General features: G+C 40.7%; 1 protein-coding gene across 1 annotated transcript in view; it reads right to left on the reverse strand.

Moving 5' to 3' along the window:
• dipk1ab (divergent protein kinase domain 1Ab) overlaps positions 1 to 15,215 on the reverse strand; it is a 31,285-nt gene that overhangs the window by 9,014 nt on the left and 7,056 nt on the right. The window contains exons 2-4 of the mRNA XM_016543032.1: positions 1,131 to 1,265; positions 711 to 818; positions 342 to 518 (exon numbers count right to left, since the gene is read on the reverse strand). Of these exons, the coding sequence (XP_016398518.1) occupies positions 342 to 518; positions 711 to 818; positions 1,131 to 1,265 (420 nt within the window). The remainder of the gene's footprint in view (positions 1 to 341; positions 519 to 710; positions 819 to 1,130; positions 1,266 to 15,215) is intronic.

A 15,215-nucleotide genomic window follows, 5' to 3' on the forward strand; every position in this document is an offset into this window, starting at 1 on the left:
ACCTATCCGGAATGCTGAATCCCTGACAATTTTCAAGCGACAGCTGAAAACTCATCTCTTTCGACACTACTTGACTTCATCCTAAATTTATTTTAAAAAAGCTTTGTCTTTTTCTTTACTTATTCCTTCCCTTTCTAGCTTGAACTTGGTATTACGAGCACTTCCTGTGTCTGTTTGCCTCTTTAAGTAGAATCGCTTTATGTATTCCCCAATTGTAAGTCGCTTTGGATAAAAGCGTCTGCAAAATGACTAAATGTAAATGTAAATGTTAAAAGCGCTGTTTTTAAAAGCATATAACGTTAAAGCAATATTGTATTTCAGTACAGCATGGGATTTGAGACCTTTAGATGGCTGAAGACCATCTCTTTGAACTTCTCCATTGATGTCCCTTTGGTTGGCCTGTTAAAGGAGGCGGATTCTTTTCGGGGCTCCAGTTCTGCACCCAAATCGTAATGAGGGTCCTCCTCCATCTGGCACTTTATGATTCCTTCCATATCCCCCCAACTGCCAGAATATACCTAAACAAAGAAAGTAGCAAGAAAGAGAGAGCGGATGAATTTTATTCATCCTTACTCATGATACTGTGCATGCAAATAAATGTATGTGCAGACCCAGATAAGCAAAAGCATGGTTCAGTAGACATTTTTTAAAAGATCAAACAAGTATTACAGTGTTATATTAAGGAGCAACTGCAAACTGTTGTGTCTGACCTGATTGCTGGGTTTGGCAGAGAGACACTTTCCCAAATAAAGAGTGTCCTTCTCACACAAGCTGTTGCAGGCTGAACCATCGATCACCCCCTTCTGGAATTTATCGCACTGGAAGACATGAAGAAACACATACGTCAGAGTCTACTCTGCATTATTCATTTTATTCCATGACACAGTACTCCCCAAAGATTGCCTGATCCATTTCTTTAGTCAGTGTCTCTTATGTAATCACTCTCCTCTAGATGGCTCCCTTTAGTAAATAATGTTTGCAAAAAGCATCCAACAGCTGTAGAGATGCACCAAGTACATTTTTTCCTCTTTAAAAATCAAATATATTTACACAGCATCGAATCAGCATCAACATTTTGTGCTATTTTGTTCAACAAATACTTAACATCTAGCTAAGAACTTAAAACTCACAATAGAGTTCTTGCACTCATGTCCACGGCACAGCTCTGTGTATGAAGAGTATTCCACGTACACCACCCAGCTTCCCACGAAAACAGCCAACCAGGAAAAAAACAGGTACTTCATGTGTAGGTAGGAGAACCGGGCCTGTGCACAAACAAAGAGACAATGTAACCATGCAAAAAATGCTTTCCTTTAACAAAATATCTCCAAATATTAACTGAAAAACATAAAAAGGGGTTTTGTTGATATTCATATAGGAATCATTTTTCATTATTAAACTATTTATAACAGATGCTGAACACTTTGACTGATATAGACTATGCAGTGAAGGTTTTATTTTAGTAGGCAGTTTTGAAGACGCTGATGTGTGCTGATTATGAGCCGATACAGTTTGCTGGAGGTTCTTCTGCAATGGTGGCAATAAGGGGCAGGACTGCTAAAAACCAGATGAAAGCAACATAGCTCAGAGAAAAGACGTTTCAAAAATCTAGGTTTAAGTTCCACATGTTCAGTGCAGTTTCTGTAAGAAAAACATTTATTAATCATAGCTTTCTGGTTTTATACACTTTAGCGCAATGCTAAAATGTATGCATTGATTACTTGCATAACTGAACAATATCATTTATTTCATTTATTTAACCTATGAGGTACTAAACCCAGGAAAATCCTATCATCTTTTATTTATGTGTGACCTTTTAAAGCTCAGAACAATGGGAAACTATCATCTTGACAGCCACACAGGATGTGTGATCCACTATAAATAGCCCCCTCACTTCAACCACTGAGGGCACTTTATGAAATATCATTTTCTTCTGATTTCTAAAAACAACCGAGGTCAGAATTGATCACAAACTTATGATGCAAAAGAATATTTTTTCCCCAAATCCTGACCATTTTGCTTGAGTGCTTGAGTCTTTTACAGTCAATTTTCTTTTTTCCTGTGGGCAGAACTTCCTTGGGACATGAGAAGCAAAGCAGTCTAATGCATGTTACAGCTTCATCTTCAAAATAATTGCAAATTTTGAGAGAGATATACTGTCGGGACTTAGAAAGAGATTTCAAATGAGGTGCTGGAGTCGAAGCTCACCTGAAACTACAAGCAAACGTTTGAGTGAGCGGGGTAGCATACAGCCAGCTAATTTCAGCACCATTGTGGCCCTCAGTAGTCTGACATTTCCTCGTCTGCAAAATCTGAGCTGACAGAACTTCTCCTCCGGCATGAGGAGGAGGAATGGCCTCGTAGCTGAACCTGATAGCCTGCAGTAGCTCCATGAGAAACACTGTAGATCAGGTGTCTATTGTTTTGTGTTTTAGGAGGCACTTTGTGTATAGCAGTTGTTTGCTGAGCACTTTACCACCTGTATACAGTTTGTTTAAGTTGATCGTCATGGAAACACATTCACCCAGGGCAACAGGAGCAAAAACAAACAAGTAAGGAAGAAGACGGCAGTGTGTCATGTGGTAACATGACAGATGAAAAAACAATGTCTCCACTAACAGAACTGAAAAATAGTACGATAATAATATGATTGGAGTACCATGGATTTTAAATCCGATAAGTATGAAAGTGCAATGCCCACACTGAAGCCGAGTAATGAAGGCCATGAGGTGATGTAAAATATGGTGATAATATATGACTCTTATTTGGTTGGAACTGGAAAACACACATTGTTTCTCACTGCAAACCAAACCTCAGAGGAACAGTTTGCTGAACTTTGCTTGGCTCAGTGCAAACAGCTATACTACTTGCAAAATTGAGAAGAAATGCTAAATTATTAATCACAACGATTGTAGCCATGCATCTCTGTATTAATGTAGCTAGTGTTTAACCATTGTTTGTATGATAGGCCTAACCTGCACAGTAAAATCATTAAGTAGAGTGGGGTCACATGATGGTATAGATATGAATATACTGTATGAGTTTTTAGGTTTAATCCCAAGTTCAGATGTTCTCCTGGTGATCTGTACATTTAACTTTTTTTTTTCAATGAATTAATTAATTATTTATTCTGTGCTTGAGTGTGAATGAGGTCAACATTGCCAAAAGTGTTTGCGGTCCCACTTTATATTAGGAGGCCTTGTACTTATATCAAAAATAAGTACAATGTACTTATTGTGTTAATATTGTATTGCAAAACGTGGTAGCACTTTATTTTACAGTCCTGTTACTCATGTACATACTATGTACTTATTATAATAATTACAATAACTAGGTAATAACTAGGTACTAACCCTGAACCTACCCCTAAACCTAACCCTACCCCATGTAGTTACCTTATATTACCAGTACTTTCTTAGGTAAGTATACTGTAAGTACACTGTAAGTACAAGTAAGTACACGTACTGTAAAATAAAGTGCAACTCAAAACATTTTTGCTGCTATTAAGGTGGGATACAAGTAAGGTTAGAAACAGGTTTGGTGGTATGGGTAGTTTTAAGTGTGGAACAATCAACCCGCCCACTGCCAGTTTACCCAATTGTATTTCGTCACCCCGGGTTGTCAGTTTTCGGAAAACAGCCTATTTCATTTCATTCATCGTCATGCGTGTTCGTTCCTGTTGGTGTCGTCAATCTGGCAACCTGCATGTGCGTCAAGTCTGAGGAGGAGGGGCCGGGTGAAAAAAACCCTCTCCAATATTTAGAATTTGGACTGCAATACCTAGTTCAACCACTCGGTGTCAATCCTACATACAGCAACTTTAAAATATAAGTGCATTGTAAAAACATGCACTCTAAAAAATGCTGGGTTAAATACAACCCAGCGCTGGGTAAAATATGGACAAACCCAGCGATTGTGTTGTTTTGACCCAGCGGTTGGGTTACTGCCCAGAAGGTTGGGTTAAACATTTAACCCAAACTGTTGGTTGAAAACAACCCAGTCGCTGGGTTTGTCCATATTTACCCAGCATTTTTAGAGTGTGTATGTACACAATAAGTGCATTGCATCAACTCATTAATTTAAATGTAAGTAGTACATAGTTAAGGCTACCTATAAAGTGGGACTGTGTTTGCTTACTTCTCTAAAATCTGTATATATCACCGTCCTGTTGAGGTACTTTGTGATTTAATCCAGTGTAAACACTGAATTGCAAAATTGTAGTGGACCAATAAATCATCATTTCAAAATGGCCAAGAATTGCATTAGCTGATAACTATGCTGACTGACATAAAAAATAGCACAGTTTGTGTCAGTTTCAGCTTGATCTATTAAATAATATATACATATTTATTTATAAATTTTACAGAGAGAGAGATTGTATTGTACAGTTGATGATGGTAATATATTGTTGTTATGCTCCCATTTGCCCTGCAATCTTTAATTGCTCTAGAGTGAATGATTTCATACCATATCAATAATAGTTGCCAATTATGCATACTGCAAGAGCTTAGCCGACAAATAACAGACCTGATGGAGCCTCTTCTCTCTCTTAATGATGATGAGACATGAGTTCGACAGTGATGGACTTTCCTTTTCTTCTTCAGTCTGTTTTGCTTATGGTACAGTATGAGCTCTCCAGTTTCTCTCTTGCACTGACATTTTATCTCAGAGAACATCCAAATTTCTTACTGACTATAAGCCTCTTTTAATCAGCCTCCTATTTCATGGTACAAGCCTGAGTAAGATTTAATCTGTACTCTATTTTGATAAAGCAAATCCAGTTATTTTCAGAGCCTGGAGACGTACAAACACCAATATCCTACCCCGAGCTGATCTAAACCAATAACCAAAATGCCAATAATGTAAAGTAGATTGATTTCAAGTCCCGACTGGTTGGACCAAACCTCAATCTCTGAACTGCCCCTCCAGCTTCCAATTTAAAATTTGGTTAGGTTCAGAGAGCCTAGCAGAACCGAGATAATATGTGTTTTTTTTCCTACACATTTTGAAATGAGGTCCTTAGTCACCCTATCATTGGTCTCATCTGTTAGTTTGCCTCTAATTTAATCTGATATCTCTCTCTCTTACACTGTCTCTTTCTTCAGTGGCTCCCCTTGACAGGCCATCACTCCCTCTTCGCTACGGGCACTTACTGAGATGCAGTTCTGCCATTTCCATCTGAGAATTCATCTTACTCTACTCTTTAAATCTCATGCACTTCAGGGTCTCTCCCCCCTCACCACCGTCTCAAACTCACTGCCTCACTAAGCCAGGATGACAGGCGTTAGAGAGTTGTGGCAGGTCAGCGTCCTGTACAGCCTTTCATACCTCGCATGGCCCAGAGGAGCTGTCGCCATGGCAATGGGCTGACAGAATGCTCAGTTTTGTAGGCAGCCAGTCTCCCCGAGCCCAAAGTCAAGGTTTGGGAGAAGAGGTTCATTCATCAAACCTAAATCAGTTTCCTGCTTTCACAGTCTCTCGTCATTGAATTCCTCCCACTGCCATCCTCTTCTTATTATTTGGCTGATGTCTGTTGGCTTAAAAGTTCAAAATGATTTAAAAACATTACAATTCTGATACCTAAACCATATCTGGGGCTATTTGTCTTCTGTGAATGTCCCTATGACTTACTACTGATATTTAAACAATTTATGCAAATATTGAGCAAAAGACTGAACATAGTCACAAATGAAAAAAGTCTGTTTAGGGTGTCACTATCTATTCAGCCCTGTTGAGTGGTGGAATTATGATTTCCACCTTTTTATTGTATGATGACTTCCACTTTGAATTATTAATGGGTTGAACAAATTTACTACTGAATGTACTGAAAACAGTTAATCTACTATTTATACATATATCTCTTTATGTATCTCTATCTCTTTCTCTATCTATAAAGTACCATTCAAAACTTTGAGGTTGGTACAATGTTTTAATGCTTTTGAAAGAAGTCTTTTATGCTCAAGGCTGCTTTTATTTGCTCAAAAACACAGTAAAACAGTAATATTGTGAAATATTATTCTAATTTGAAATAGCTATTTTCCACTTTAATGTGCTTTGAAATCTAAATCAAATATGCTGATTTGGTGCTCAAGAAACAGTGGAAACTGTGATAATTTTTTTCAGGGTTCTATGATGAATATAAAGTTCAAAATAACTCCATTGATTTCAAATAATGAATCTTTAATATACGTAACAGTATTACTTTATATATACACACATATACATATATACTGTGTGTGTGTGTGTGTGTCTTTATTGTATTGATTAGTAATAAAATAATAAATAATTATTGATATTTCTCAAGGCTGAAGCATCAGTTATTTAAAGGGATAGGTCACTCAAAAATAATTAAGATAAAAGCAGAACAGAGAAATTCATGCAGGTTTAGAACACCTTGAGGATGAGTAAATGATGACAGTATTTTCAGTATTTTGGGTGAAGTAAACCTTTAAGAATCTGCCATTTAAAAAAAAAAAACAGTAAGCCACACCTCTTCATGGTAGTGCCCCAATATCAGTTTCCATAAAATAATATTCAGCCTCAAAAGGCACCATTTCCTCAGAATGACCAATTTCTCTTCAGCATGATTCACAAAAATCAGCTGCAGCTGCAGGTAATTAGTTTAATGTCTCCAGTTAGCGCTATGCATATTTCTGATTTTCTCACATGCTCATTATGTTTTCACATATTACTGTAAACTGCGAATACACTCACATCTTGTATAATGAGAAAAGAGCTAAGAAAGCCTGACAAAGACTTTCCAAAGATAACGAGAGCGGAGATGATCAACTCAGTCAGTCCACAAACATAATTAAAAAAATTAATCCGATCAAGTCTTATCTTCCAGGAATACATAACCTTGTTGCTATGAAAAACAAACATTACCCACAATGCCCTGAAAAACTTGTTAAAATGTACCCGAAATCAAGTTAAACTTAATTTTTTTTCAGTAACGTTCTGTTTCTTGTGTATCAAGCAGTAGCTCATATATCAAACAGAGGGAGTTTGACATCAATAGCTTTATAGTTTGCCACTCGGGATGACGGGTCTCCCCCTTGTGACAGGAAGTGTTTCCATGGCAGCACTTTGAATTAACAGAGGATCGCAGTGTCAGAAAGCTCTCGTCGTTTAGTACACTGAGATCATGCTGGTCAGTGGACTCGTGTCTGTATGTGTCAAACAGTATTTGGATGCTCTGCTGCTGTGAACTCACAGGCGATGTGGCAGAGACAGTGTGAAAAATTCAGCCCCCACATCACTCTCAGCTCTCAGGCGAACTGAAGACTGTGTGGAATTTCAATCACAAGACGGAGAGAAAAGTCCACATACGGCTCCGCACAACATAAGCCTGTGGCTCAGCCTTTTATGGGGGAGTAGATAAGGCATAGAGGCGCAAATAGTTTTTGGAGATTTTTACAGATTTTATTATGCATGTGTGGAGGATGAGAGCCACGTTAGGGCCAATGCACTTCATTACAACTTTCATTTAGTTCTTTGGAGAGCTCTATCATTATAATTATGGGCTTTAAGGACATGGTTCTGTCTGTTGGCACTTTGAGGTAAACTAAGAGTCTTAATTAGGTCGCTATTGATGATGTGTTAGCGGGACATCGTCACAGAAATGGGTTAATGGCAAATAAGAGTGTCCACTTTAAAAAAGGAAAAATCTTTCCTAGAAATGTACTTTTTGTATTCATGTTTTGTTACAAGTTAAAGAAAAAAATTAATCCGATCAAGTCTTATCTTCCAGAAATACATAACCTTGTTGCTATGAAAAACAAACATTACCCATAATGCCCTGAAAAACTTGTTAAAATGTACCCGAAATCAAGTTAAACTGTTAATTTTTTTTCAGTAACGTTCTGTTTCTTGTGTATCAAGCAGTAGCTCATATATCAAACAGAGGGAGTTTGACATCAATAGCTTTATAGTTTGCCACTCGGGATGACGGGTCTCCCCCTTGTGACAGGAAGTGTTTCCATGGCAGCACTTTGAATTAACAGAGGATCGCAGTGTCAGAAAGCTCTCGTCGTTTAGTACACTGAGATCATGCTGGTCAGTGGACTCGTGTCTGTATGTGTCAAACAGTATTTGGATGCTCTGCTGCTGTGAACTCACAGGCGATGTGGCAGAGACAGTGTGAAAAATTCAGCCCCCACATCACTCTCAGCTCTCAGGCGAACTGAAGACTGTGTGGAATTTCAATCACAAGACGGAGAGAAAAGTCCACATACGGCTCCGCACAACATAAGCCTGTGGCTCAGCCTTTTATGGGGGAGTAGATAAGGCATAGAGGCGCAAATAGTTTTTGGAGATTTTTACAGATTTTATTATGCATGTGTGGAGGATGAGAGCCACGTTAGGGCCAATGCACTTCATTACAACTTTCATTTAGTTCTTTGGAGAGCTCTATCATTATAATTATGGGCTTTAAGGACATGGTTCTGTCTGTTGGCACTTTGAGGTAAACTAAGAGTCTTAATTAGGTCGCTATTGATGATGTGTTAGCGGGACATCGTCACAGAAATGGGTTAATGGCAAATAAGAGTGTCCACTTTAAAAAAGGAAAAATCTTTCCTAGAAATGTACTTTTTGTATTCATGTTTTGTTACAAGTTAAAGATTAATATAGTGTAACCATCTTGAGCACATCAAAAACTTTTCTGAATTTTTTTTACATATAATTTTCACAATAAAAAGCATTTTTACAATATTATGAATCAATGAATAAATATCATTACATTTTTGTAGATTTGCATCATATGACATTTTAGAAACTGAGCTAATTTTGTCATGTCATTAATAGACCGTATTATCCGATTTTTTAAAAGACTGACTAATCTTGGCACACAGTCATGAGGGTCTGCAGGCATTCTCCCTATGATATCATTTCCTGTTTGTTTTTTTGTTGTTTTTTTTGCACCACATGACTTTAATGTCAACACATGACTTTGTTGGCCGTACCAAGATTTTTCTAAGCAGTTAAGCATAAGCAGATTTGTTAAAATATTTGTTAAAAGATTTTTTTTTTTTTAAATATAAGATGTATCTATTTATCCATAAATAGATCCATATCTATTTTTTTAAATGCATGTTTAATTAAAATGTCATGACTCAATCTGACAGGGTGAAACAGCAGACTTTTCTCTAGTGATTTATGCTGAACATCTTCAATCATTTAGTCTTGCCCTTCCTTACAACTGACTGCAAGCTTGAATTCAGATCTGCCATCTAATCAACAAACAACTGATAGAATGCACCCAATATATTTTTTTCTTTTCTGATAATCTTTTTTACCCAGATGTACATCGCGATATGGAAGAAAATATTTGTTGATACTTTCCATTTCTACTTTGCAACTTTTTTGTTTTGCTTCAATAATTTCATTCTCAATATTCCATTTTGATAACAGTTTCTGAATATCAGTTTTTGATAACAGTTGTTTCACTCTAACATGTTTTACTTCATGCACCCCAAAAAAACATAAAAAATAATTTTAATTTAGAATTTAAAATCATAATAGCTCATCATCATAGAAAAGGTGCATTTAAAGTTAAACTCTTTAATGATGGATTTGTTTCTTACAAACATGCAGCTTTTCACTTCTCAAGATGTTAACTGATCGACTGGAGTGGTGTGGATTATTGTGATGGTTTTATCAGCTGTTTGAACTCATTCTGACGGCACCCATTCACCGCAGAAGATCCATTGGTGAAGACTCATCTAAATCTTGAACGAGTTAATATTCAGCTATTTTTGTTCAATTTTCAGTTAATTCATTTTAGCTCATTTTCAGTTAATTTTTTTGGGTGAACTGTTTCTTTAATAGAAAAAAAAATCTGTGTCTTTAACTCAAGTATAACACATTAATCCAAGATTCCAGATTCAACATTTTGTTATAATACTAGGTCTATTTTATTTACTTGTTTGTTTGTTTTACTTACTTCTGGCATCACCAAATGGTATTGCAAAAATAATGGTTTTATGCAATGGTTTTTAAAATAGGTTTCTCTGAATACTGCCTGTCTGACACTGGTCAACAAACAAATACTTCTGCCCCAAACTCCCACTATTGGTTAATCCAGTTTGATGTGTCAGGCAGGTTGTGGTGCTTAAATAAACAGAGCAATGTTTTGATAGCTCCACAAAGCCACAATGTTTCTACTTTTTGGGGAAATCAGCCAATTACTGGCTTACTTTTAGCTGTCTCTGTATATTAAACTGGGATAGTGGATTGTATTTGAAAAAAAAAAACAGAAATTACAAACCTCAACTTTAAATGTACAACTAAAAGCTTACCATCTGCATGTGGTTTATTTTCTTTGCTGCCCTCCCATGTGGTTAAGTCTGTCTTCACCTCGATATGCACTCAAGCGTGTATGCTCACAAGTCTGTTTAAACCAGTAAGTACTCCAATCGTTTGGCTCATTGCTGTAATGATGCTGTAATGCTCATTGCCAAAATGCATTGTATTCCAGATCGATCCTCGTGTAACAAATGTATCCCTGCTCCATTACAAGTGCAGCACTTCACAAACAAAGCAACCCCACACCTGACCTTTTCAGTCAATGCAGAGAGACATTAATTTCAACTCAGCTAATGTGGCATGTTCATCCTAAGGACAACATCAGCCATCACCAAAGGGAGAGCCAAACAGAAGTAGGTAATGAGAGGTTATTGATTGAGGCTTTGTGTCTGCTTTTCATTAGTGGCTGAGTGAGTGAAGACCAGTGGCTGTGGAAAAGGTGGGCAGAAATAGTGGTATCCCAATGACCCTCAAAGGCTTTCATCTAACGTTTTAATCAGAACTGTTCTACAGACATACAGGCAAAAGGATTGAGTGTTAAGTGAGGGAGTCTACATCTTCAAAGAACCACTGCTATTCTCAAAGCTACATTTGCTGACCAGCCTGAGAATAAGTGAATCAAGGTCTTATAATGTTAGTCAAGGTTTTTGTTTGATAATTTAGTTTTTCCATTTTCACTCTGCTCACTCGCTCTGACCCTGAGGATAAAATTTTGGGAGTTTGCTGTCCGATATTGTTGCCCTATCATTCAAAAACAGTCCCTTGCAAGACAGGATAAAAGCACTGAAATGCTACACAGACTATAAAGGGATGCAATGCATTAAAAGTGTGTTTCAAAAAAAATCTATCAGTTTATACAAATCAAAATCATAATCATTCTTTTGGCTTTGCTATTTTCTCTTAATATAATTTTTTTTACATCTTATGGTACCATTACAATTTAGTCAGAGAAGACAAAGGAGCAGGTGCTACACACAACCAGTGCACTACAAATATTTTGTATGTCATTATTTCCTCTATATACGTAAGAATTTGTCTCTAAACTAAAGTGTTACCAAAAAAAAATAAAAAATGCAAATGAATAATACGATTTACCCTGCTTCATTGTGACTGGGCAGGCCAGGTTTCTGAATACCAAATAGTCACCACTGACATGCAAATGTGGACAGTCATATGTAATAATATATTCATCTAGCTGATGTCAGAAAGTTATTAAAGTTACAAGCCATTCTTGCAGTTTAGTTTCAATAGATGGTCTATTTGGAGTGGGACGAGACGTTTTGAGTTCTGCAAGATCAAGGAAAATGTATGATATCTGAAGGGCCCCTTTAAACAATTTACCATTTACCAAAACGTATCACAAAACTGACATTAATGGATCCACTATCTCTCGTTTTCTTGAATCATCTGAATAAGCAATAAATCATTTGGTTTCTGGAATATGACTGGAGATTAAATCTGCCAAAGGCTGAAATGTAAATGTGAACGTAAAAGATTACGCTGTCTCCCCTAAGGCTTTGACAGCTTGTTTGGTTTGACAGCAGTGTCTCTATTCCGTATGAGATGAACCACAGAGGGACCAACAGTTGATAGGTCCTCAGAAGCTTACTATGTAATCCACCTCCTAGTGCCCATAGCTTCAAGCATTACTCTTTGCTCTCTAAAAGCCTACGATTTCAGGTACTCTGCAAAAATGTTCCATATATAATAGGAGCATGTCTGTTGCTTTTAATCCTCAAGCCCCTCAGTGGCTTGTGAGAGATGATAGAATGGAAGAAGCGGATCAAGTGGAGGAGAATTTTTGCACTGACACTTGTTTTCATAGCTTGCTCTCTACTCATCCATAATTCATGATCATAAAGCGATTTCTTGCTGCCTTCTCGCTAATGCCCCCCTCCCCTTCAGACCAATGAATGTAGGATGGATGGAGAAAGCACCAAAAAAGAGCAGGGAAAAGTGACAAAGACAGACCGAGAGTGAGAGAAAGATGGCTGCTGTCACGCATGACCTCAAAAACAAAAAGGGTTTTTAATGATCTGAACTGTAGAGAAAACATTTACAGGAATATTCTCTCTCTAAAGGAATTATATGGCATGAAGAACAAGAAAAGGCTTCTCTGGTGCATTCTAAGTGTGATGGGAGATAGTGTTAGTTCCCGCTCTCCCTCTCTCTCTTCCTCCCTCTGTTTCTCTGCTCCCACGCGGCGGCGTTCTGATGGAAGCAGACGTCACACAGGAACTGCAGGTCTAATTTGACTCATCTCTGTGAGAACAACCAGCAATCAGGAACCCCATCCCATTTCTCTCACTCCTGTTGCCCCATGGGACACATCCATCTACACACTGACTCAACACTGCAACAGTCCAAAATGTTTACATCAACCTAACCGCTGGGACTCAGGAAGGGCGACTAAAATAGTCCAACACGGATTCACATAAAAAAACAACACATGATTAATGTGCAATGACGATCAGTTGCTCCTTGTTCCACTGCGCAGTGATGTGTGACTCCAACAGCAACAAATAATCTAGACATAGAAACATCTTGTTCACTGTATCACAAGCTGTCGTTTCAAAGCAGCTGCTCTTTTATGAGATGGAAAGACTTACATCACGAATGTTTCTATTGTTTTTTTGTTTTTTTCCACATAGTGCTCGGGATCAGATTAAATACATTTTAAATCCTAATAATTATCAAACATGCTTGAAATTGTCAGGAATATGGACCTGTTTTGTTATGTTTTCTCCCATGTGCTCCCCGTGACCCAGCTTTTCCCTCTCGTTGATTTGTCTTTGGATTCACCTGTGTCTTGTAATTACGCCACGTTAAGCCCTGTATTTAAAGTGTTGTCTGTCGTGTGTTTCCTTGTCCGGTGTTAAACGTCATTCTGTACCTGAATATTTCTCCGTGTGGTACTACGTGTGTCTCCAGCCTGCCCTGTGTTCCCTGTGATTTTGGTTCATTAAATATTGTGAAGCTGAACCTCCTGTGTCTTCGTTCTCCTCGCTCCGACACAGTAGACCCGTGACAGAACACCGGACCTACAAAGAAAAACTTAGCTGAGTGTTTCCCCTCCGTTTTGTGTCTGCGTTTTGTTCAGTGTTTTGTTTTCTGTTTTTTCCCCATGGATCCACTCGCCGCTTTGTTCACCTCCCTAGCCCATAAGGACCTGCCCTTCTTGGAGTATGCGGTTTAGTTCAGCCAGCTCGCTGTTTTAATGGCGATCGACGACGCTGCGCTGAACTCACTGTTCTGGATCAGGGCTAATTACCACCGTTCCGTCGACCTCCGAGAAACAACTGGAGAGAGCTGGAGGGAAGCTATCATCCGATGTTTGGAGAGCGTCTATCCCCGATCCAGAGCACAGCCAGACCTAGAGCCCAGCCCACCATCACCCCGCTGTGCAGAGCTCAAGCCCGAACCCACCGATGACGGAGAGCCCAAGCCCACCGCGACCGACGAGCCATCGCTGGATCACTGCGGAGCCGGAGCTACAAGTAACGTCAGACCAGGTGCGAGAGCCGGCTACAACGCCCGCCACGAGGGAAATGCCGTGGACAGCGAGATCGCGGAGAGGAGCTCCGCCCACTGCACCATGGCTTATTGTGGATCTAGGACTGTGGAACTCGAAAGGAGAGTTAATGGACTTATATGCCGACCTGCCCCCTCTTCCTCCCTCCTTCATCGGAGTCCTCTATAACTCCTGTTCCCGTGTCTGGCCCAGAGAGGGCTTCTGTTCCCGAGTGCAGCCCAGAGAGCGCTTCTGTTCCCGAGTGCAGCCCAGAGAGGGCTGCTGTTCCTGAGTCCAGCCCAGAGAGGGCTCCTGTTCCCACGTCCAGCCCAAATAGGGCTGCGGTTCCTGTGTCTGGCCCAGGGAGGGCCTCAGATCCCGAGTCTAGCCCAGAGTGGGCTCCTGTTCCCACGTCCGGCCCAGAGAGGGTTGTTGTTCCAACGTCTGGCCCAGGGAGGGCCTCAAATCCAGAGTCAAGCCCAGAGAGGGCTCCTGTTTCCACGTCCAGCCCAGAGAGGGCTGCGGTTCCCATGTATGGCCCAGGAAGGGCCTCAGTTCCCAAGTCTAGCCCAAGGAGGGCTCCTGTTTCCACGTCTGGCCCAGAGAGGGCTCCTGTTCCCGAGTCCAGCCCCGAGAGGGCTCGTGTCCCAGAGTCCAACACAGAGATGGCTTCCATTCCCAAGTTCGGCCCAGGGAGGGCTTCTGCTCCTGTTTACAGCCCTGAGAGCCCGGAGGCTCAGAAATGCCCACCCACCCTCCTGCTCCTGCCTTCTCCACCGCTGTCGTCTGGCAGCCCCTCTGCTCACCCTCAGCCCACCATCTGTTTGGTGCGAGCACCGCAGGTCTGCCAGTCTCCAACGTCGGCGTGGCTGGAGAATCCCTTACCTCTGCCTCCAACCTCTGAGTCCCAGACTCCGCCTCAGCCCGTCGACCCAGCGGCTCCACCATGGCTCCTAGCTCCCTCCTCTCCGCCGTGGCCCGGCAGTCCACTGGCTCCGCCAGGATTTCTCGTCCCTCCGGCTCTGCCTTGGTCTGTCGTCGACCATCTGTCGCCTTGGGTCTCCACTCCTCTGGCTGCACCTCGTCTCTCCGTCCCTCCGGCTCTGTCAGGCTCATCCTTCCCTTCGGCTCCTCCTCGGCCCTCTGTCGCTCCGGCGCCACCACGGCCTTCCGGATCCCCGCCTCCGCCTCGGTCGCCTGAGCCATCTGCTCCGCCATGGCCCTCCGGATCCTCCCCGTCGCCCTGGCTCATCGGCTCTCCATCTCCGCCTCGGGCTCCTCCACCACCTGCTCCGCCGCTGTCAGTTGGCCCCCTGGAGTCGTCAGCCCTTCCTCCACCATGGCTCCTCCCTCTGTCAGCTCCACCGTGGGTCGCCTTCATGGCTGTGGCCTGGGTCCC

This window comes from Sinocyclocheilus rhinocerous, unplaced genomic scaffold, assembly GCF_001515625.1.
Source record: "Sinocyclocheilus rhinocerous isolate Xijiao unplaced genomic scaffold, SAMN03320098_v1.1 scaffold98, whole genome shotgun sequence".
Taxonomy (NCBI): domain Eukaryota; kingdom Metazoa; phylum Chordata; class Actinopteri; order Cypriniformes; family Cyprinidae; genus Sinocyclocheilus; species Sinocyclocheilus rhinocerous.